Here is a 25,947-nt window from a genome sequence, read left to right as displayed (position 1 = left end):
GGAATATAACCAACAAAGTGTAGAGACTTCATGTGTGTCACAAGGACACCCGCATGTTTGTTAGTACTGGTGGTAGTGAGTCCCTAATTAAAGTGCTAGGGAGTGGTGAAAGATGCATGCGTCATTCATACGGCATTTAAGTGGTTAAAGTGCTAGGGAGTGATGGGACATGCATTCGTCATTCATACGGTACTTATTCGTTTAGAATCTTTGTGTATGTATGTGTATGTTTGCTTACAGGGGCAAAAGTAGGCCAACCCATAACGAATTTGGCAAATTGTATTAGAGTAAATTGTAGACTTAGAAATGCCTAAGTTCATTTTAAAGTCAGCCATCTTCCAGTGGAGTGGCAGAGGAAGCAGGCTAAAGCTAGGAAACCTGTAGTTCAGGTAGAGAAAGCAGAAGCTGAGCTGAGTGTGCCACAAAATGGAAGGGGCTGGAAGGATTAAAAGCAAGAAAACAGAGATCAGGTTTAAAGAAGACAGCTGCTGTTATAAGAGGTTTACTAGCTTGTATTATTGGTAATAAGGAAGATCATGATAAGGAAGAAAATAGCAAAGTGAATGAAAGTGAAAGTTATGGAATGTTGAGTGAGAGTTTTGAAAGATGTAACAGTTGGTGTGATAATTGTGAAGTGTTAGCATGTAGAACACCGCTGCTAAAGTAGAAAGCAGTGAAAGAAGTGGAAAAAGAAATGTAAACCCCATGGTGAAAGTTAGGGCAACAGTAACCAGATCGGACTGGAACCCTAAAACATGGGTGGGTGACTTACATGAGACAGATGTGTGCTCAGATAAAGAGTGGGAATGTGAGTGTGAGGAAAAGGAGAGAGATGAAAGGAAGGAAAACAGCAAGGGTGTTTTCTTCCTTTATTCTCCACTGCACCACAATCTCCAAGTAATTCTGAGGCCTGTCCAGTATTTAAAGAGCATGCTACACTGATAGATATTTCACCACTGTTAGGAAAGGTAACCAGTGCTGCACTGAAATTTGATTTAGGACAAAGAGATCAGATAGAAGGCAGAGGAGCTGGTGAGTGTGAATGGCAATTGTTGACTAGAGGGCATGAACTGGATATTGGCTTAAGGATACTGAGTAAAGAAAGTGTGGAATTAAAACAAAGAACAATGGAAATGAAAGGAATTCAAGTGCTTGTGTGTGAAAGGTCTGAATGTGCTAGTGCAAGAATGGCTGAGTTGGAAAGAAAGTGCACCAGTTTAGGATTTGGTTTGAATGAAACAGGACAAGCCAAAGAACAAAGGATGGGTGATGGTGCAGCAGGAAGGTTTACAAGCCAGGAATGCACAGGGGTGTGAAGGTCCTAACAGCTGTGCTAGGGCCAGCAGTAATTAAAAAGCACACACACTTAGGTTCAGTAATTCGAAACCTGACTGACCAGTTGTTCAAAAAGACAGCCTATGACTCTCCATGCAATAAAATGGAGAAAAGTGAGCTGGTCTTTAGTAAAGAACACAGGTCAGTTTTAGCAGAAATGCTGGATTTAGAACTTGGGTTCTGGAGAGGCTTCAGTCCACACTTTCAGGTAGCAGTTACCATACAATAAAAAAGGACACACAGGCAATGAAAAAATAGAAGGGTAGCAGGAAGACAGGAAAGGAAAATAGTTATTTCTGTTTCAATTTTCTGGCCTTTGCAATAGTGCTACTTCTATTGTAAGGTTTTATGGACTTTGGTTTGGTGCAGGTAATAAATAGTGAAGGCAATTAGCAGAGTAAAATCCATGCAGGAGATCGGTTACCATTGGCACATTGGAGTGGCGTGGCACTAGTGCCAAGCTGTTCCAATGAATGCCTGGAAGCAAAGTTTGAGTTTTGGCACCAGGTCGACAGCCAAGAAAATGAGATGGACAGAAACTGCTTTGTCACCTTCCATTTTGCAGACCTGCCTACATAGAATGAAAAAAGAAAGAGAAAGACAAAGACAAAAGCAAAGACTAAAGACAAAGACATGAAGAAGAACTGAAGAGACAGCAAGAAAAGACACTTACTGGGGTTTAAGTGAGTAACAAGTCCACAAGTCATGCAATAATAGGACTAGTCACAATAGCTATAGTTTAAAAGGAAAGGTTTGTTCATTACTGCAGCAAATTTATATTCCAAGGGGTGGAAACTGAACAAACCAGTTAGGAATGCCAAAATAAGGGGATTCATTTTGGGCTCATAAAGTATACATTCTGGGTATTAATTAATTAAGTGGGATAATTAATATAATTAATATATTAAAAATGTATACTGAGCAAATTGGTGAACTTTTCAGGAAAGCAGGTGCAGCTGTACATTTGCAAGACATATGGGCTCCGATGTTTAGGTATAGTCTAATTGGGAAAATATGGAAGCCCTGCTGAGATTGTCGGCTGTGGTACAGGCACAGGACCAGTGGGCCAATTCTGAACTGAGGTGTTTAGCACAATGAGTATGCATATGGTGAGCAAACAACTCTAGGGGTGGCCTACGGGGAATGATGAGAGTTGCATAGCTTTGATGTCTCATGGTGGTGATGCCAGCCTATACTGGTAAAGGCTGATGGCAGTCAAGAGTTGCACCATGGGTAGGAAAGCACAAGAGGCAACTAAGTCAACCCCAAATGTGTGCAGAGGGCCACAAATGTTGGTTTGTGAACAGTTTATGCAGTGGCACATGGGCTGTCACTTGGGCAGAAGTGGTTGTACTGGCACCTGTGGCATGTTACCTTTCAAATTTTGATGTTAATTGTACAGCTGCATATGCTTAAACAGATAGTTTGGGACAGGGGTCTAATTAGCAGTTAGACAGAGAACAAGTACAGATTAAAAATTCACACAATAGACTAAATTGTAGTGGGCTAGTTTAGTGGAAGGTGTGGACTTGTCTCATTTTGAACCACCAGATCTGATGACATATGAAGACTGCAGAAAGAGTTGACGCAAGCTGGAGCAGATACAAGTCATCAGGAGCGCTTCCAAGTTCTTCAGATTGTCTTTGAAATAAAGAAGATATGTAATGGAAAATGGTCACGGACAACTTTTAACACTGGGAGAGCAAATACTGCCAATCAATGCACAAGTTATGCATCAGACTCTTGAAACAATTTAAAGACATTGTTATAAAGACATTGTACAAAACATTCATCGGGGTGGAGTGTTGTGATGTAGATTTTGCATATAACTTGATAAATGTTTTGTATGTCTTTATTTATAATTTAGGCAAACCAAGTGGTGAGAGGTATTCATGTTTGCCCCCCACCCTTTTACGACTGTCTCTTTGTAATTTTATGACAGGATTTGGGGATGTGTCTTAAACCAGTTTGATCCCCACACAAAGCCAGGTTAGTGTAATATATGGTCTTGGGGGGCAGGAGATAAGATGTTCTATTTCACCCATTGGTCTGAGGTATGGCTGTTTGGAATTGGCTTGTCTCAGAGGCCTTTAAGTACCATGATGTCCTATTGGTTCTAGGAATTGGAGAGAACATCTATAAATGTACTTGCTCAACCACATTCTCTCTCTCTGACTGACCCAAATATGATGATGAAGACAACACATTGAAGAGCACAGCTCAGCAGCCATATTGAACAGACATGTGGCTGAAAGCTGAGCACCAACGATGCTTTAACTAGAGACATTTTAAGTAACTGCAAGTCTGTGTGCCACCTGAATTACACATCACCATTTTATCAGGTTGTATGGTTGCCAATATTCAAATGTACTTTGCATTTTGTTATTATTTATGAATATTATCAGTAATACATTATTTTATGTGTAACTTAACTCCTGCTTGTCTTTTTACTACATCTAATTGCCTGAGGTTATAGATATAGAAGGGAAGGTGGGGATAAGTTATATACAGTGGTAAGTCTGTGAGATTAGGCATTCTAAGGCTACATATTAATAATACAATAGGGGACAGTAGAGCAATATATATATTACTCTACCAAGATAAAACAGGCTCGAACATTTGTGCATGGATCAAACTACTGTATACCAATCTAGAAGCTTCTGTTTGTATTAACAACATTTGTTCAGACTACTTTAAAGTAGAACGTGGTACCAGACAAGGATGCCCCTTGTCACCACTGTTATTTGTAATTGCCATTGAACCACTGGCAGTTCACTGTCGAAATGCTTATTAGATAAAGGGGATTATCAGAGAAGGACTTGAACAGAAAATTTCTCTATATGCAGACGAAATGGTATTGTATATATCAGACCCTCAAAATACTGTCTTAACAGCACTTACAGAATTTCAAAAGATCTCTGGTCTCAGAATTAATTTGAACAAAAGTGTGCTCTTTCCAGTGAATTCTCAAGCATGCAATATCATATTGGACACCTTCCCTTTTATCATTGCGGATCAGTTTAAATACGTAGGAGTAAATATCACAAGTAAACATAAAGCTCTTTATCAACAAAATTTCGCCGTCTGTATGGAAAAAATTAAGCAAGACTTGCATAGATGGCTCACTCTAGCTGGAAGAATTAACGTTGTTAAGATGAATATCCTTCCTAAGCTTCTCTTTTTATTTCAAAACATTCCAATATACATCAATAAATCATTTTTTAAGCAATTAGATTTAACCATAACCTCATTTATTTGGAACTCAAAACATCCACGCATCCAAAGAGCGACCCTACAAAGACCTAAGGCAGAAGGTGCAATGGCTCTACCTAATTTTCAGTTTTATTACTGAGCAGCAAACATACAAGCTATAAAAACCTGGACACAAATAGGTGAACATACACAGGCTTGGTCTGCAATAGAAATAAAATCCTGCAGTACTTCTTTATATTCCCTGCTTTGTGCCCCAATAAATGCAAGTTATCGCCAATATACTAATAACCCAGTTGTGCTTCACTCACTCAGAATATGGAACCAATGTAGAAAGCAATTTAAGATGGAGAATCTTTTATCTGTGGCACCTCTGTATGAGAACCACATTTTTCAACCCTTGCAAACATATTCAGTTTTTAATATCTGGAAAACATTTGGGGTTAAATTGCTTAGAGATCTTTATATAGATAACATCTTTGCATCCTATGAACAATTACATTCCAAATTTAACTTTCCAGCAACACATTTCTTTCACTATCTTCAAATTAGAAACTTTTTTAAACAGAGCCTGCCCGATTTTCCTTATCTCGCACACTTGCTGGAAAAAATATTGCTCAGTTTCAGGGACTCAAACAGCATTTCTGCAATATATAAAATTATTTTACAGTCCCTCCCTTTTAAAGATCCAAGAGGACAATGGGAAAAAGATCTCTCACTCAACATATCAGAAAAGGAGTGGAAGGCAGCAGTGCAGAGAATTTACTCGAGCTCCATATGCGCAATGCATAGAATTATTCAAGTCAAAATTATATATCGAGCACATCTGTCATGCTTCAAACTGTCCAAAATATTTCCAGGGCATGATCCAACCTGCGAACGCTGCAATCAAGTCCCAGCCTCACTGGGTCACCTGTTTTGTGCCTGCACCTAATTAACATCATTCTGGACAAAAAATTTTTAAGTGCCTTTCAAACAGAGTTGGTGTTACAATCCCTCCTAACCCATTAACAGCTGTGTTTGGTGTTCTTCCAGATGGGCTTAAAGTGGAGAAGGACAAACAAACTGTGATTGCCTTCACTACACTATTGGCAAGCAGACTTATTTTGTTAAACTGGAAGAATCCTAATTCTCCTCTTTTAAGTCAGTGGGTAACTGATGTTTTATACTATTTGAAATTGGAAAAAAATCTAATTCTCAGTTAGAGGATCTGTGTAGAACTTTTTCAAAACCTGGCAGAATCTAATCAATAATATTTTAGAGTAAGCTCTTAAAGCATTGAGGAAGTAACTCTCTGCCCATTTCTTTTTCTTCTCCATTAATCTTTTTCCGCCTATTAAACTCATCAATTTATGTTTTTTTTACTCCGTTGGCCATGCTCTCTTTCTCGGAGTGGGGGTAGAGGGGGATGGTAGGTCGTTTGATTTGTTTTCAATCCTATTTTTTGCAAAAAATGATCTATTTGTATGGAATGATTACAATAATATCAATAAAACAAAAAAAAATGTAAACTGAAAAGAACAACCTTATTTAAAATTTCTATTTTATAAGGGATTAATAGCAGTTTAGCAGCTGATTTATATACTGTAATATTTTGTTTCCAAGCTCAGAAGTGAGTTTTTAAAATTATAATAAATCCTCATATACTGTTATAATTTACATATTAACATTCTGCACTTTTTTTTGAATATTTTTATGTGCTTCAATTAATTAATCACTTTTAATTACCATTGTTTGATCAGTCTTGTTTTATTTAATGTTTTCACAGCTGTGTAACTTATGAAGATGAATTAGTATTTTTTTTCCAAATAAGAGAAGAATGGTTCTATATTCATCAGTTTTTTAAAATATCCCATGGCGTTAGAAATTCTGTTTGCAGATTTGTTTAGAAGCAGGCTTGTCTGTTTTTTTGTGGAATCACAATGTTGCATAATGTCACAACACATATTGAAAAGTCTGTAGTCGTTTATTTATCTCACCATTGATTTTTATTGTACTTATTCAGTACAGTGTTCCAGTGGCAGTTTATTTATTAATTTCCAAATTAACAACAAAAGAAAAGAATAATCTTTATTAAAAGTTTATTGCTGAAAGAAATTCTGGAGCTTCTCAAAATTTTATTGACAATAACAGAAAGTAAATTTCCACAGTTTATAAAAAAAAAAATAAACAGTTACACATCTTCTAACACACCCTATATTCTTAATTCCACTGTATTTAATTATATTTGCCAAAATTTGTTATGTATTTAAAATAATTATAAAATTAATGCAAATGTGTTTTTTTTTTTGTTTTTGCATCAATGACTTTTTTAAAATTTTTATTACAGAGATATCCCTCGGATACCAGACAGCACACATGCACAACTGGAATCAAGTATGTATTTAAAGAGAGGTGACAGTTTGTTTGATGTACATATTGTACACAAGTATAGGCTGTATGTAAGATTTGTTATTGTAGACTTAAATTTGATTAAGCTGGTTTGAGGATATATGTATGCATTTATGCATATATGTTTCATTGATTTCGTAAAACAGATGAATGTACCTATAAGAAGTGCAGAGTTTAAGATAACTTTGTATTTTCAGGCTCAAGTTCTTTTGAATCCCAGAAAATGGATCGCCCATCTATTTCTGTTACTTCTCCCATGAGCCCAGGCATGCTACGGGATGCTCCTCAGTACCTCTCTGGGCAACTATCAGTATGTTTCTTTTTACAGTTTATAAATTATGTAACATCAAACTGATCATTTAAGCAGTGCTTTGTTTGATTTTGTCCTCATGTGCTTCTTGAAATCATGTTTTGTTTACTTTACATTCCTGAGATATTTGTACTTTACGCTTCAGAGTCTGAGCAATATTATACTATTCAAAACCTGTATTATGTTTTCCACAAACCAACTATACAATAGCTAATTAACAGTATTAAAATAATGAGACTGTGATGGCCTGGCACCCTGCCCGGGGTTTGTTTCCTTCCTTGCGCACTGTGTTGAATGGGATTGGCTCCAGCAGACCCCTGTGACCCTGTAGTTAGGATATCGCAGGTTGGATAATGGATGGATGGATGAAAATAATGAGAATGTGAAAAGATGACAGAAAAAGTTTAAAACCACTCAGGAATTCACAATAACAACTTATTAAGCAAATATTCTGTAAATTGTTTGTGTGGATCTGTATACCCGAGCATTTGTAAGTGGAATACCTGCTGCAGGACAGGTCCTGCCTACTATTTATTGCCTATATGTATGTTACAATAATATAAACTTTTATTCTAAGTATTTACTTTTTCTACAATAGAAGTGGTGTGGACCTTATTCAGGAAAACGTAAGGTTATTTTTATAAACGTCTTAATTTAAATTTTGCATTTAGTGTCACTTTATTAAACATTCTGTATTAGTCTAAATTACAGTTTTATCATAACAATCATACACATACAAACATAATAAAGACTACAGTTAGGAGCCTCAATTTTTAAAATGTAACTTGTGTGTTTATTTGTCTTTTAAATATTAATTAAAAGGATAATTTGAACTTTGAACTTTCAGTAAAAACAATAAAATATGTATCAAGACAAAGAACTATTATTCTGAATATGAACTGTAAAATTGAAGAAGGCTCACAAAAATAGTTCTTGAAAATAACATTTGAGTCAGTTTTATATAACTGATTAACAGAACCATTACACTTGTTTAAAATTTTAATTTTTTGGTGTCATCATGTATTCATAATAACAATTCATTTTAATGGATGTATTAATTTTCTGTTTGTATACAATTATATCAGCTTCTTCAAAGTAACTAAACATAAATCATTTTGGCTTAGTTTGCTTATTTAGCAATACAGTACTTTTAAAAATGTTATCTTAATTATGTATTTATTCATCTAGGTACCCACTACCTAATCTGCTTATCTAGTTCAAGATCAAATTGTGTCCACAATATTCATTCCCCATGTCATTATCTTAAGAACACTTCAGTATGTTGTTGCCTGTACATTAAGCATATAGCAATATCAGGTACAGCTTGTCAGAATTTATTTAAAATCTTTAAAGCTTTTCCTTCTTAAAATTCAGAGTATTGAAAAGGAGATATCCATTTTGTATGGCAAGTTAAATTATCATTTATAGTTATTTCTGGATTTAAAAATGTGTTGAAATATTCAAAGATACATCTAAATTATTTATAAATGCTTTAAATATCAATTTTAAATATTTTTCATTTTAATATATCTATATAAATAATATATAAGGATGTATTTAAGCTATTTACTAATTTCTTTACATTATTTAAATGTACTTTAAATAATTTAAAATATCTTATGATTTAAATATATCTTTAAATGATAGTTTCTTTTAGAAGATTTTATTCTGAGCATTTATTGTACACATGTTGTCACTTCCCATTTAAAGATGTCTTTGAATTAGTCCCTGCACATTTAAATAAATATTTAAATTAATTTAAGATATTGTTAAATCATTACCTGCTTATACTGAATGAATTATTTTCATTGATGTGCAATAGTGATCCCCAAAATAATAGGGAATTAAATTTCTATGGCCTGATATGCCTCTGCTTTTATTTTTACAAAGCCCTTTAACACTAGAATTACCAGAGCCTACGAAAAAACTCGTAATTCCGTCCCACCTTAAATTGCTTCTTAAATCCCTTCACACCTCTCCGCCAGCGCCCTTTGTCTTCTAAATGTGCTGATAAAGAGAAGCTAGGAGCAACCGGCTATTCCATCCCCCCACCAATTTAGAACGTGCATGAACTTCTCCCAGCTCATGCCTTGATTGAGTATCTGTGAGTGAAGTGGAGTTTTAGAGTGGAAATAATAGATCATTATTTGGAACACACGCTTTTCATGTCAGCAGTAACTTCGGCGCTATATGCAATCATCAGACACTCCCCATCTGCCCGTTGTTTTGTTATACTTTTACACCAACTTATGTTCCTGTGTTTGAGCATGCTCAAACGGGTATGCTCAAAAAATACACGTGTAATGCCACGAAAAGTGCACGCAGACACTTCATTTCACAAACAAAACAAGTGCACTTTTATTCAAGACTACCTGTATAACCGAAGAAAAAAGAAAGCAAGTTACAGTAGAAGATTGATACGACAGCTTGCATGGTGCAATGCTAAGAAGTGCTGATTTTCATTCTGTGCTATATAAAATCATCACATTCAAATATTAACAGTTCCCACACACCCAAGGACCGTCCTTCCTATATTTACGACATATGTACTTGTTGCCATGCACACAACTCTCTGTGCTATGGTTCCTATTACACTGAATGTGCACCTGACACTGTACTTTCCTCCCTGGGGGAAGGTCCAGCATTAGCGTTAGTATGCATCGTGGTACACTGCAGAGCTATAGCGCGTCTTTAGTGAAAACAGCCATGTCAGATGGAGTTGTATGGATTGATTCTGAACGCGACTGAGAGAATGAAATGTGAATTAAAAAAAAAAAGCTAACCTTTACAAGGATCATAAATTGCACCAGCTGTTAAAGACTGAAATCAAATGTATGCTTTTATTCTAAAATAGTAAGACTAAGAGCAGTTTACTTCTCAAAACAGAGAGGCACAGGATCGAACTCGTGACCTTTTGATTCCCAAGCGGGAACTGATTCTATTGCACCACGGAGGCAATTACAATAAACGGCTGTCAATGTCGCATGTTAAGGCGGCTTTTTGTTTCTGCAGTTATATTTTTGAATAAAAGCGCAATTGTTGTGTTATTCTTGTGAAAATGTTTCTTTGATATTTGGACTTCAGGCTTCATACATTATATAGTTTATGCCTACATTTTGTCATCTACTACTAGAATATAAAAAACGTTTCTGTTTTAACATGTGTTGACACAGATTACTGTAGAAACGGAACAGACATGAAATGCGTGTGTTCCAAATAATGATCTATTATTTCCACTCTAAAACTCCACTTCACTCCCAGATACTCAATCAAGGCATGAGCTGGGAGAAGTTCATGCACGTTCTAAATTGGTGGGGGGATGGAATAGCCGGTTGCTCCTAGCTTCTCTTTATCAGCACATTTAGAGGACAAAGGACGCTGGCGGAGAGGTGTGAAGGGATTTAAGAAGCAATTTAAGGTGGGACGGAATTACGAGTTTTTTCGTAGGCTCTGGTAATTCTAGTGTTAAAGACTGAAAGCATAGGTAAATTAGTATACACTATATTCAAAATACAAACTGAATAGGACAGAAATTAGTTAAAGGTGCTGAACCTTCAAAGTAATTGCTACATTCATTTATGACCATGAAAGCAGTTTGTCATTTTAAGCTAATATCGATGTCTTGACCTGTTTTAGCTAAGTAGGTACAAGGAAGATACCATTGCTTTTTGTGACCAAAAACTGAACTGTGTTTGAATATGATAGACAAAATAATGCACCTAAAAGCAGGCTCTGGATCTGTAACTGGAAGGGACCTTAATCCAATTATCAGAGGTTACACCTTCCTTCAAAACTAGCTTGCATTCAGCTTATCATTTTGTTTGAGTACCTGAAAGCTGACAAACCACTGCCTTTGCGGGAGATAAATGATGATAGCCTGTTCTCTTTGTGAGCTTTACGTGCTACTCTGCCATGCCAAGTCTCAGAAGACAGAGTAATAGCATTACTTCAAGAAGGGAACTTTAACCCCCATACTTGTGCCAGAAAGAGTAATGTTTTTCCCTATGAAGTTACAGGGGTCACAACAAGGAGCCAAACTAGAAGTAAACATGACATCACTTCACACCATGAACAAAGGACCACTTCACAAAGAGAAAGAGTGGACTCCCACAAGAAAAGAGAAACTTTCCATCATAAACCTGTTAATCTGTGCTAAAATAGATTAGAACTCTAAATAGCAAGTAAAACAGTAACCCTATTCTATGTTATATATTTGTCCCTTCTGTTTCGTGCTCTGTCTTCTATGTCAATATACATGCAGTTACAATATTTTTATAATCCTTATATTTATCAATAAATTGTATTGTTTTGTTTCTTAAAATGAACAGTCTTCAGCTACCTTGATATAAATCTAACAGCCGAATACGCCTTGCTATAGACAATTGCAAGGAAAGTAAAGTGGAAGCTTTACCAAATGATTTAATTATGACAGGTATTGGCAAAAGCAAAACTGTAATTTATTAACTGATTGATTAACATACACCATTTCCAACATTTACTTGTTGGTCCCTGGATGGGAAGAAACAGAAATCTCTCATTCTCCTAAATTAATTTAGTTTCCCTGAGTGGGCATCATACTCATTTATTTTTCATTAATTACTGGCCTTGCCAAAGGCAACATTAATAATTAAATAACACTTGATTAACATAAAATAAATGTGTTCTTCACACCATACAGCAATTTCCTACATCAGTTCGGCATCCCTGGGTGGGCAGAACATTTTTCTACAGTGACGAAAAAGAAATTGTATCTGTTAGAAATATGATTAGTGGACATTACTAAATCTATTTTCTCTATTATAGGAACTTTTGTATTTTATTTTTGTATATTGTATTATTATTCTGGAAGCACCATTTTTTATTTGCCTTTGCGTGTCTGTGGCAATATTTATAGTTGTTATGCATGTTGCCAATCTGGTGGCACAGTCAATTTGTATTAAACTCCTTGATCATAGTAACCAAAGACTTGTTTAATGTCTTGTTCATAGGACCTAATAGAAAAATATTGGTAGTCCAGGAACTCAAATTTTTAAATAAATTTAGGTCTGTTGAGTAAATATTGACTGATTTGCACATTAATACTTTCAGCAGAAGATTGCATAGTTATTTACAAATGTTACTATGAAATCAGACCTAATGTCAAATAAAACAAACTCATTGTACTGTCTGGGTCTGCGGAGCCTGACTGAACAAGTAAACAAAGTCATCTTCTTGTTATCCTGGTCCAGCTTTGTCTAATTCTTGTACTTGTCAACTGGTGCTCCCAAAGATGTTATCTACTTCTGTTCATTGACTAGAAGTTGGAAAGGTTTAAGAGGGATATTGAGTACAGCAAATGTTGCTTTGAATGTTGACAACCAAATGCAGAATGTACTCGATAGCATCTGAAAACGTCCCCTACAATTCAGTTCTAGTGTATTGAAACTTTTTGCTGTCACCCACTGGAAAGGTACTAATGGACATACCTTTGTATTAGCGTCCAGGAATTTTAAACCTGAGATTAGACTCGCTGAATGCCTTTTGTCATTTCCCCACAATATCAGTACATTAAATCAGACACAAAGTGAAATTAGTAGGATCTTAATTAAAGTAAATGGGAAAAACTGTCTTTTGGAAACTTAGTATGGCTAAATGTAACCCACAATGAGACAAAAAAAAATACTCTTAGATAAAATCTGTAAATCAACAAGACATTGAAATTGTTATCCAAATTAGTTGAGAAAAAATCAGTGTTCTTAGATGAGATCCTGCTTTGGTCTTTACAAAACTTTTGTGTGCAGTGTTAACAGTGTTATATTAGCTCCTGCACACTCTTGTTCCCTGATGGGAATTCTAATCTCTCTATTGCCGTTGTGCGCCCCTCCCATTATAGCCCCTATTCCAAATATTCCATATCACCTGTATATTAAGTTGGACAAACAGCTTACGATTTTATTTATATAAACTGGTCAGTTCATCTAAACATCTAGTTATTGATATCAGTCCCCTACTACAGAGCACTATAATCTCAAATTACAGAAAGACCTTTAAAAGTGTTAAGGACTCTATTGCATCTGGTCCTCAAAATAAACATTGTTCCCCCTCACAACCTACTAGGTACTGGACTAATGTTAAATCTTTAATATCCTGTTTCCTAAGGAATATTAAAATACTGTCTATGAAACGCTTATTTTTACTTTGTAGCAGGTCTGACTACAATACTTGGAATTATATCATTGGGCATTTACACTTCATTACAGTTACAGTGTGCCTCTTCCTTTTTTTTCCATTACTTCCCAAAGGGCCACAGTGGTTCTTAATTTTATATATATATATATATATATATATATATATATATATATATATATATATATATATATATATATATATATATATTTGCATAGTCACAGTTAACTTGATTATTATGAATTACATTCGTATTTCTTTTTGAAAATGAAAAATGTACAATTTGATAAAGATTTATCTTAAAAGAATGAAAGTATTAACAAACCAGACAGTTAAACACCAAAATCAATTATCTACCAGACCTGGTTTTTAATTATAAAACTGGTTGGAACACAAATCTACAACCACTGCAGCCCACCAGAACCATAATTAACGGCCCCTGAACCTTTTGAGTGTGTGGCTTAGAGCGCAGTAGCCATCTATGGATGTTTATTCATGCCACTTGAAGAAAAGAATAACTTCCTTATTTTGCAAATATGTTGTTTGCTTGCTAGCTTTATCATCACAGTGAATCTTTAAGCAAACACGTAGCATGCAGTCACTGTTATCAACCAGTCTGATGTTACATGTATAGATTCAGTATTAAGGTTATCAGTACTAATGTTTTGAGACCATGAGATCAGGTTTCATTGATAGCCTGAACAGTGTCTGTACGGATTTTTAATCTTTTTCCCAAGTGCACATGGACTGAGTATGCATTACTGTAGATATTGTTTTACAGCTGGATAACAGAAATGTGTCATTAAACATTTCTACATGAGTGGTTGTTAAATGACAACCATCATGTGTAGGCTTACAGGGAGCTCCCCAGGTTTTACATGTTGCTTATTAAATGAATGATCCGAGATGCTACTAAAACAGGTGGTCAGTATCTGATGTAAATAATAGGTTTGGAGAAATGCACTTTATACAGGAAATAACTTTACACTCTATTGCTATTATTACTATTATTAACTCAGTTCAATCAGTGACCAAAATTATTGCAAAAAATAACCAATAATACAACAAAACCCAGAAAAAATGCACTTTCAAAGTTTAGAAATGGGTAAATGTACTATAATCATCTTAAGAAAATATCAAAAATAGATATGAATATATGTGTGCAGTGCTGTTACACCTCATAAACATAATCTCAAAATTAAAATTTTTTAAATTATATAACTATTCACTATATACTTATTTCAGATTAAATTAACTAGTAGCATCAGAGAATTCTACCTGTTTGATTCTTTGATTTTTTGATTATACTGAAAGCCTTGAACTCTCTCATTATCGTGATGAAATTGATTTCTATCATAGATAATAAAATTGTATTAATTAAGTTGATAAGTACCATAAGAATGATGTACAATTTGACAACTATAGAAACTAAGTTTGCAATATTGCAAAACATTGTCCATGTGGATATTTTTGGTGCTGTGACAAATGTCCGTTGATATTGCCCCACCTCGATGGCGGAAGACGGGAAGGATCGGGAGAGGGGCAGTATTTTCCCCGGAACATGAGAGGGCAGCCTTTCCGGGGTTGCATGGGGGCCACGGAGCCGGGACGCTCAACCCTGTGGGAAGACATGGCCACCGCCAGGGGGCGCCTGGACAGCTCCAAAACAGTGGTCGAGAGCACTTCCTTCACAACAGGAAGTGCTGCCAGAAGAGGAGCTGAATCCGTATGCATCACTTCTGCCACATCTGGAAGTGCTGCCAGATGTTACTCAAGAAACGCCTGGAGCACTTCGAGGTGCTGTATAAAGGAGGCCACTGCACTCCACTCGATTCGAGAGTTGGGAGGGAGAAGATGGGAGCCTGAGTCAGGAGGAGGAGGAGGAAGTGGCCAAAGAGGGCAAAGAAAGAAAGAAAGAAAGAGACTGAGTTGGCCAGTTTAGGCATTGTGCTACTGTTTAATTGGAGCGATATAAATAAAAGTGTGTGTACTTGGGACATTCTGTATCTGTCTGTCTGTGGCCGGGCTGGTTTCTCACAGTGCGTTAAACAAAACTCATAACATGACAAAAATGGAAAGTTAATTGCTGAAAAACTTAAACTAAATAAAAAAAGAACATGAAACTAATTTGAAAATGATGAAATAATAAAACAAAAGTAAAAAAATGAAAGTAAGTAAAATATTTTAAACTAAATCATATCTTAAGAACAAACAATGTTGTGGACTTGATTAACATGTGCACAACACAACTTTCCTTGTCTGGTGCCGAAATTTCACTTCATAGGTTATTTAAAATGTAATAAGCAGTAATAAGCAACACAATCAAATTTCCCCTTGCATAAAGTTTGGCAAAACAGACAATAAAATGTGTTTCTCATCCATAGTGGTTAAGAAAAAAAATGGTACAGCTGCTGTCTTCTTTTTAAATTTTGAGTATGATGTGCTGTCAAAGTTTTCTCTCATCAACCACAGTGTAGTTAGTCTTTTTCATGAAATTTGGAAGTGACTCTTCATTGGGTAAACTTGCTTCCAGTAAGTTAGCCATTAATGGATCGGTTGCCTAGTGGCCTATGCCACCTTGATCACTTCCAAAAATCATATTTTTGCTGTGAATAAAATATTGTTGAAAAGCACTACACAATGAAAGCATCAAAGGTTTCATCAAGAAATTCCTTTACAATTACCACCGTAAGTATAACTTTATTATGCCAACAAGCCAACAGTTTTGGCTGAACTGTAATACCAAAGTTGTTCTTAAAAATTCTCAACCCAGCATCAGTATCAACTCAACATGTAAACTTTGTGTTCTCATCAGATTTTAATTCTAGTTACTACCATACCGTTGACAAAACATATCACAAAATTTTCTTCATCTGCCTTGATAGTTGTATTCATTTACTTCTCTGTGCTTTATAAGTAGGAAAGCTGTTTAAAATCAAGTAAGATTGTTTTTGCTTGAATTTGAACACAGTGGGACATTACTGGACACTACTTGTGTTGCAAGGAAGGGATTTGAAGACATCTTTAAATGAACAGCTAGTAATTTAAATTAATTTAAAATATTTATAAATTTAATTTATAGATGTATTATATACATAGGCAGCAATTTAAGATTATCTTTGAATTCATTTAACAGTATCTTTGAATGTGCAGGCACTGATTTAAATGGGAAAGAATATGATTTTAAATGTAGTTCTAAATGATTAATTGCTTACTTGAAGATCTCTTCAAGTGTTTCAAGGATAGAAATATATGCAATATAAATAGATATTTTTGTTTAAAGAAGCATTTTAAAATATTGTGTAACATTTTGAAATATCTTACAATGCTTTATAGTTTTAAGATATCTTCATTGTTTTTAAAGATATTTTCAACGATTTAGGAATAACTAGATCAATTCAAAGATATCTATAAATTATTTAAAGGTATATTTTAAAATATCTATAAATCTTTCAAACATCATTCCATAAATGATCATTTGACTTGCCATAACTTGATGCGCTAAGTACTGGACGTTGTTTAAATCTTTGTTCTAAAACTATAAAACAATTATGAGTCAGTTGTGAAAAGCTTGAACTATGTAAAATGTTTTCTTGGTTATTACTGCACACATTTACTGTGTATGTTTATTATCATCCTACTAAAATCTTGGGCAGATAATATTGACAACAAATGCATGAATTTACCTTGCTTAATGGAACCAGAAATTATTGTCCGTTTTTATTCATAGCAAGGATTTGGTGATAAAGTTATAACTTCAAAAAGATACTTTGCTTTTTTTATTGTTTCCACTAATTAGTATTCCTGTTGGAATGCAGAGTTGTATTGTCAATGACTATGGTGCTTTTTAATGCAAGATTCACATTATACATAAATAATGTTAAACCCAGCTGCTTTTAGCTTTGCATTGTTCAGGCAGTAGCATGATACAAAAGTTTAACCATTCAGTCTATTCATTCTGTACTTCGTTATTAATATAAATACAAAATCAATATAACAATTGGTATAGTCAATTCATTTGGACTCAAATGCTTTCTCTTTTCATCAGTGATCAATTTATTTTCACTATCAAAGGCAGCTTAGAGAGAACATTATTTATTTTATGTTGCTGAGTATTTATCTGACATTACTTGCATTAGTTTGTATTATAATGAAGCAGAAACTGTAAAACAAATCATACCTGGGATACTGTTTTTTGTTTAGGTTTTAATACATATGTTTTATCTGCAGCATTTGTTTGTTCTCTAATCTCTTCCCCACTTTAAATTTCCTGCTTACTTGCATACTGTTCACTTTAGAGAGTGATTTTTTTAATAATTTCAATCTTAGTGCTAACCTAGACCATAATTTCATGTCTTTCCTCATTAAATAATAAAAAAGCAAGTGTAAAGGTTCTTTTTTTTTCAAACCTCTCAATTTATTACAGATGTTGATTTTATGGAAGGTACTGAAGAAGGCTATATGGCCAAAAGTTAGTTAAAAGGCATCTTTTATTTAGTATTTAACAGTTTACATGCTTATTTTTTCCCAAATGTTTTTGAAATTTTTCATTTTCTTTTTCAGTTGTTTTATATTTTGATTTTGCTTTTACTCTATTAACTTTGTTAGCCTTCTCTTAGCCCATTCTAAAAGATGAAATTAAATAGAAGGCTTGGTAAAACTGGACCTTAAGCACTTTTATATAGAATGAATCCAAATATTTAGCTCACTGCAGCACTCCACTATGATTGTGGTAAAACATTTCATGGTGATGTGCTAAACTGCTTCCCTTGCTGAAACTCTGGCTTATCATGCGGGGCATAATTGTTTTTGTAGGTTCCATATTTATCAGCTGTTCTGTTCTATAAAAATTACTTTAGCAAAATGTTTTCATAGAATTTTTCATTCATTTATTTGGAAGCCATTTATACATTTTTTTTACTGCTAATTATATTTGTTTGTAAAGAATGAAATAGCTTTGAATTTAGAATAAAATTAATGTTTGTTTTCAAAATTTAAAAAGTGTACTAAAATGGTTGCAAGTAAATAACAGTAAGCCTGGAGTCAATTGGAACTGGAAATCAGTAAGTATTTATGGACCTATTCATTGGGATAGTGACTGGATTGAAGTGCTCATTTTTCGAGAGTTGTCTGTGTTTTGAAGCTTTGACCTATGTAGAATTATATTTGTGATTTTCTTTTCTTTAGCCTGCAGTTTGTATTTTATGTGTGTTTTGTCTTTTTGGTTTCGCTTTATTGCATTTTTTTCTTTGTTGTTTAATTTTGCATACCCAGAGCCAAAGCCTTAGTAGAAGAGCCACGCCTTTTGTTCCTAGGGTTCAGGTAACGGCCACTGTTTGCCTGATAGAATATTATCTTGGTCTTTCTGTTTCCTTTTTTCTTTCTTATCTGGAAAATGCATAGTAGGAAAAAAGCAACAAATCTGTTTTCCCTTTCCCCTTACTGTAAGAAATGTTTCTGCTTTGGCCATTATTATATTTTAATAATATATCATGTCATCTTGCCAGGGGCCTAGAAATAATCTGCATGACTAACCAACCCAGCTGTATGGTTTAAAGAGACAGTCTGCTACTGCCATGTATTTAACAAAATACAGCAGCATTTTTTCAAGGCACCAAGAAGCACAACAACATTTGTTGCTGCTTTACTGGAATGGGCTGTAGAAGGTTAAATGTCTCTTTAAATATATATTTTTACTCTTTTGTAGTAAACATCTTGGGGCCAATAAATTTGTTGCTTTCCCTTGTAACATGAAATAAATCCTGTACCATAATGTAGTGTGCTAATGGAAATTGTGTCTGACTGATAGGAGTTCAGATACTTATTACCTTTGATAAAATCTACTGGATGTTTTTTCACATTATGGAAGAACCTACTGATTGATTTAAACCATATTGTAATAGCAGCATACATTTTTAATACAGCAAAAAGAAAATATGATTCACAAATTATCTACAATGCGCTTGAGTTTTCAGGTTTACCTTTTCAACGTTTAAAAGCTTATTTTCATCATTGCAATGAATGTCTTGATATCTGTTATAGGATCTGTTATAGGATATCAAAAGTAAAAGATAAAGTATGGAACTTTTTTCATGTTACTTTGGGCAGGTGAACAAATTTAGCTGATCCTACAGCAACAAAATTGCATTTTCCACCTTTTTAAAGAACTGAGTCTATTGTTGATATGTAAACAAATTGTACCCTTTTACTGATCACTATATATACAGTACAATTATCTAAGAACTTACATACCAGAGTGACAGTAAAACAATATCCTGAAAGTCTCTAGGAATTTATTATATCTTCAAATTAATCAAGACAGATCCTTTTTATTTGAGTATATTTATGTTTTGGTGGATTGTTCCTGCAAACTACTGCATAGCACAAAAATCATCTGTGAGAATAATTATGTGTTTCCATTAGAAACATTGGTGTTCCTTCATTATTTTGACCTAAAATGAGGTCTGATTTTCATCTAATAACTAAAAGTAGATCAAGAAAAAGTATCAAATAAACTCTACATTTCATGACATAAATGAACATGATGATCCTGCATTTAGTGTATTTGTTAGAAAAAAGAATTTATACCTCCAGCACAGAACTGGAACCTCTAAGATAAATTTAAATTTATTTACATTGTCAAAATTTAATTTTTTATTTGAATTTATGGGCAATGATGTTGTCAGGATCATTGCTGACTGGTTTATATGTAAAGCTTCAAAAGTGTGTCATTAGAAATTTCATCCATTTTCTTTTTATATTGTCATTGATGTTTTTGGCATGCTTCCACTAATTAGGCAGATCTGTGTGGCTGCTTAAAAAACTAGGGCTACTTTTGTGGAGCTGTAGTACATGGAGGCATCATTAACATGGGCATTCTAATACTGGCATTATAACATTTGCAGCAGAGAATTTCACAATAAGAAAAAAATGAATTGCACACATGTATCATTATGAGATATCCAACTCATCCCACCATGAACAGAGATCAGGTAATAGAAGAATGGGTATTTGTTGACAGTGTCATAAAAATGAGTCCAAGACATTATAAAGGTTTGGGGCAGCCACCCGTATATTGTTTTTCCCAGCTGCAAAAGGGTTTTCTTTATCAAAGAAACGATGTGCATATCACAGAGTCCAAAACAGAACTGCTATAGTAGCCTAAGATGGAGGCTTTAAAGGTCTTGAGAGGAACTGACGTCATCAAAGGGGCCGGTTTCGGAAGTGACATCTTCAGAGGCGCCGGAACCTTGCAGGATTTCCCGGGAAAGGTCTGTACAGAACTGAGAAAGACAGTCAGCGCACTCCACCGCCCCCCTGGTTGGATGTTTTATTACAATTACTTGAGCCCTTTAGCTGCCTCCTACTTGCACATGTATGACAAGGCCCCCTCCTCAACCCAAACCCATCGGGTCGGGCGTCCTGCACCGAGAGGTCGTGGGCACGAGAGAGAGCATCAGTGTTGGCATGGAGAGAACCCTTACGATGAATAAGCGAAAACTTGTAAGGTCAAGAAACCACCTAGTGACCCGTGGATTTGACTCCTTGTGAAGGGCCATCCACTGTAAAGGAGCATGATCCGTCACTAGAGTGAACTCCCGGCTCAAGAGGTAGTACCTCAACTGCGTAATCGCCAAATTGATCGCAAGGGCTTCTCTTTCCACTGCTTCATACCTGGTCTCTTGATCCAACAGTTTCTGGCTCAGGTACATGATGGGGTTTTCAACACCATTGACGCTTTGGCTCAGCACTGCACCCAGGCCTGTGTCCGAAGCGTCCGTCTGAGGAATAAAAGGGAGAGAAAAATTAGGAGCTTTTAATATTGGTGCTGACGTAAGAGCCTGTTTTAAGTCACTAAATGCAGCCTCTGCCTTGTCAGTCCATACCACATGATTAGGAGCCCTCTTCTTTGTAAGATCAGTCAAGGGCGCCGCTCTCTCTGAAAACCGAGGTACAAACCGGCGGTAGTACCCGTCCAACCCGAGAAAGGCTTGGACCTGTTTTCGGACGGGACCATTTAACAATGGCATCTTTTTTGAACACTGGTTTCACAGTACCCCAACCGACCAGGTAGCCCAAATATTTAGCTTCTTTCAATCCAAAGAAACATTTCTTGGGATTAATACGAAGCCCGGCTTCTCCTAGAGTCTGCAATACCGCAGTGACCTGCTGTACGTGTTCCTTCCATGTGCTGGAATAGATGACTACGTCATCGAGATAGGCAGCACTATACGCATTATGGGGTTGGAGCACTTTGTCCACCAGATGCTGGAAAGTTGCAGGAGCCCCGTGTATCCCGAATGGAAGAACACAATACTGCCAGTGTCCGCTAGGAGTGCTGAACGCAGTCTTGACCTTCCCGGAGTCCGTTAAAGGAATCTGCCAGTACCCTTTTGTCATGTCAAGTGTGGTCAAAAATTCAGCTTGTCCAAGTCTCGAGGAGGTCATCCACGCGAGGCATGGGATAAGCATCAAAAAGGGAGACCTGGTTAAGCCGACGGAAGTCATTGCAAAACCTCCAACTGCCGTCAGGCTTACTAACCAAGACAATTGGGCTGGACCAGGGACTATAACTTTCCTCAATCACTCCTAGTTCCAGCATCCGCTTGACTTCCAGATTCACTTCTGTTTTCTTTGCCTCAGGAAGTCTGTAGGGGTGCTCTCGGACTATAACCCCTGGTTCAGTCACTATGTCGTGCGCAATCAGAGAGGTCCGTCCGGGTTTTTCACTCACCACCTCTGAGACTGACAGGATAGCTAATTCCAGCTCCCTTCTTTATCTATAGCTTAATTCCTCGCCGAAATTAAGGGTGTCTATGTGAGCAAAGAATTAGCAGGGCTGAGCAGAGGAGGGATCTGGTTCCCTCTCCTTCCACGGCTTCAGCAAGTTCACATGATAAACCCACTCAGTTGGTCTACGATTGGGTTGTTTTACCAAATAGTCGACCAATCCTTTTCTCTCCTTAACTTCATAAGGGCCTTGCCAATGGCCGAGTAATTTAGAATAAAAGGTGGGAATTAATACCATGACACGATCCCCCGGCTGTAATTCTTGGAGTGTCGTGCCACTATCGTAATAACGGGCCTGTGCTGCTTGTGCCTCTTCCATATGACTTTTTAAAATAGGTTGAATTTTCTCTAATCTATCGCGTAACTGTGTGATATATTCCAAAATATTTGTAGAGGGAAGAGGCTCTCCTTCCCAACCTTTTTTCAAAATATCCAATATACCTCAGGGTTGTCATCTGTATAACAATTCAAAAGGAAAGAACCCCGTAGAGGCTTGTGGGACTTGCCGATAGGCAAAGAGAACGAGGGGGAGGAGTTGATCCCAGTTCCTCCCATCCCCGCTGACCACCTTGCGGAGCATCTGCTTGAGAGTCTGATTAAATCTCTCCACTAGACCATCGGTTTGAGGATGATACACCGCGGTCTTTAAGTGCTTCAGTAACTTGGCCATTTCCCTGAACGTCTCCGAGGTAAAAGGTGTTCCTTGGTCTGTTAGGACTTCTTTAGGAATACCAACACGCTGCAATACTCCTACTAGTTCCCGTGCGATTGCTTTAGATGTAGCTCAGCTCAAGGAAACAGCCTCTGGATATTGGGTCGCATAATCCACGAGGACTAATATATATTTATGTCCTCGGGCTGAGGGCTCTAAGGGTCCTACAATATCGACCCCGATTCGTTCAAAGGGGACATCAATTAAGGGTAGGGGAACGAGAGGAGCACGGTCCTTTCTAGGAATTTGCAATTGCAATTGACATTCTGGACAAGAAATACAAAAACTGCGTACCTCCTCGTTAATTCCCAGCCAATAAAATCTGAGCTTAATCCGTCAAGTGTTTTTGGAGCCTAAATTGCCTTCAAGGAGGTGGGCGTGAGCTAATTCACAAACCTGCCGCCAGGAAGTTCGTGGAATTAACAACAGTTTCCTAACCTCCGCCCCATGTTCCGCGACCCGATATAATAGATCATTTTCTATTACAAAGTGAGGTCCTTGTGGCATGGGCTGGTGTGTGCATTGGCCATTGACAAGGACTACAGCATTTTTTGCAAATTTTAGGGAGTCATCATTCCACTGCTCCCTTTTAAAAGAAGCCGGTGTTTGTTTGAACTGAAAGTAAATGTCGGAGAGAGGGTCCGGTCTGACCTCAAGGGAAGGGGATTCCTCCGGAATCGTCGAGGCGCGGGTGGATGACGTATTCGCCTGCGATGGACCAGGAATCTCCCCGTCCTCCTCGTGGGCTTCCGTATCTCTCTCCGCTGGCTGTGTACACGGCGTGGAGACAGCTTGAAACGAGTTATCCCAATCTACAACGAGGCCTAAGTTTTTATCAGGAGTAGTCAATAGTTACCGCATTTATTTTCTGACCAGTCCCATCCTAGAATCGCTGAGAAGGGAGGATTAGGGTGGATCGCCACGGGATGTTTTTTTAGCGATCCTCCCTGACTCACAAAACATAGGGTGGTGTTGTACATCCGGATGTCTCCGTGAATACATTTAATGCTGTTCTTTTTTTTAATTCTCTGTAAAACATATCGGCAATCAACAATGAAAACGTTGCTGCCGGAATCAAACAGGGCAAGGAGTTTATAACCATTAATGACTACTGATCCTGTATTTGAACACGTCAGGGGGTTGGCAAGTGCACCACCTATATCCCACCTCGCTCCCGGGTAGGTTGCACGCCTGGAGGCCCGGGAACTCAGAAACAGGCTCCGATGTATGTGTAAGAGACTTATTCAGTAGGACGTGATCTCTAGGAAATCCACTAGAGGGTCGTTCTGCTCTCCCAGATTTTGAGACTGGCTCGGGTGTTTTCAAGAGCTTTATAAGCTCCTCCATAGAATGGAATTCAACCCAGTCCGGCTGGGCAAAGTTTTTAGGGAGGCCTTTTAAAAAGAAGAGACAGGCTACCTGTTGAACTATTTGGCAGGTGGTTAATTTAAATGGCCTTAGCCACACAGGTACCTTCTCCCAGAGGGCCATAGCCTGCTCCTGGACTGATCTCTCTGGATCAAGTGTCCAGTTTTTTATTATTTTTACCTGCTTGACTGGGGATAGCCCATATTTATCTGGGACCTCAGTCCCAATGGGCGGCTCAGCTCTCTCCTCTGAGAGAACATAATAAGCCCTTTTTGTTTCATCCCCAGAAACCAGCCTATGCCTGTATTTCCCCTTCACATTCTCCATTTGGTATGTTATAAGCCCGGGGTTGTATTTGAGGAGCGGAGCCTGTACTGAGTCCTTCCTGACCCCCAAACGCACTCCCCCCCAGAAACTCGGCCCCGGTACTTTCCTACCTGGTTCATTACATGTCTGAGTCCCGGTTTCTTCTGGGACTTCATCCTGCCAACTACGCCACTGTCATAAAAACGAGTCCAAGACATTATGAAGGTTTGGGGCAGCCACCCATATATTGTTTTTCCCAGCTGCAAAAGGGTTTTCTTTATCAAAGAGTCCAAAACAGAACTGCTGTAGTAGCCTAAGATGGAGGCTTTAAAGGTCTTGAGAGGAACTGATGTCATCAAAGGGGCCGGCTTCGGAAGTAACGTCATCAAAGGGGCCGGCTTCGGAAGTGACGTCATCAAAGGGGCCGGAACCTTGCAGGATTTCCCGGGAAAGGTCTGTAGGGAGAAGGACAGTCAGCACACTCCGCCATCCCCGGTTGGATGTTTTATTACAATTACTTGAGCCCTTTAGCTGCCTCCTACTCGCACATGTGTGACACTGTCCAACATGATGGTAGAAATAAGATAGGTTGGAGCTGTTGAGCAGCCCCAAGATTCAGATAATTTGCATTTGTGTAAACACTGAAATCTAGATTGGACCAACATGTTTTGATGTAGAATATCAAGGAAATACCCCATTTAACTTGGTCATGAATCACTTTAACCTAAATGGCATGAGAGAAGGCAAAGCAATTCCTTAATAATCACCTAAGAATACCAAAGAGTTGATTATAGTCCATCACATGCCATTTTCCTAGTGATGCTCACACACTCATTTATATGAGGGCTAATTTAGATTAATCAATCAGTTAGATATGCTTAACATTTGGGTGTAGTAGTAAAACTAGAGTACCTGAATAAAAGCCCACTGAGACACTGTCAGAAAGTAACACACTTCCACACAGTGTGTGTGCTCGAATTCACGCTCATTTTTCTGGAATACTTTTTTAGTTTTTTTATTTGCATTTTCTCACGACTGTGGGCCAGTAGTGCAGCAGTTAGTGCAGCCTCTCAGCTTCATTGTTTCACAGTTAAATTTCAAGAGCAATGCCTTTATTTTGTTGACAAATTCTCTTCATATCTGCTTTACTTTCTTTAGGGACTGTTGTTTTGCCCCACAGCTCAAAGATAAAATTAATTGATCATGATAAAGACGTCATGTATGAATAATTTAAAAAATGGTTATGTGCCTGAGAATGCCTAATGTTGGATTGACACGATGTCCAGGACTGATTCCTGACTTGTGCTTGATGCTGCTCGAATAAGCTTCAGTTCCTCTACAGTCCTGTATTGGTATATAT

General features: G+C 37.0%; 1 protein-coding gene across 49 annotated transcripts in view; it reads left to right on the top strand.

Moving 5' to 3' along the window:
• rims2a (regulating synaptic membrane exocytosis 2a) overlaps positions 1 to 25,947 on the top strand; it is a 1,270,129-nt gene that overhangs the window by 805,134 nt on the left and 439,048 nt on the right. For 32 of the 49 annotated variants that reach the window (XM_039736790.1, XM_039736792.1, XM_039736793.1 and 29 more), the window contains 3 exons: positions 6,875 to 6,921; positions 7,134 to 7,246; positions 18,686 to 18,733. In XM_039736790.1, coding sequence (XP_039592724.1) covers positions 6,875 to 6,921; positions 7,134 to 7,246; positions 18,686 to 18,733 — 208 coding nt within the window. The remainder of the gene's footprint in view (positions 1 to 6,874; positions 6,922 to 7,133; positions 7,247 to 18,685; positions 18,734 to 25,947) is intronic. The other 17 variants (XM_039736811.1, XM_039736808.1, XM_039736796.1 and 14 more) reach the window with 1 other exon arrangement.

This window comes from Polypterus senegalus, chromosome 15 (assembly GCF_016835505.1).
Source record: "Polypterus senegalus isolate Bchr_013 chromosome 15, ASM1683550v1, whole genome shotgun sequence".
Classification (NCBI taxonomy): domain Eukaryota; kingdom Metazoa; phylum Chordata; class Cladistia; order Polypteriformes; family Polypteridae; genus Polypterus; species Polypterus senegalus.
This window is presented reverse-complemented; position numbering and strand designations above follow the sequence as displayed.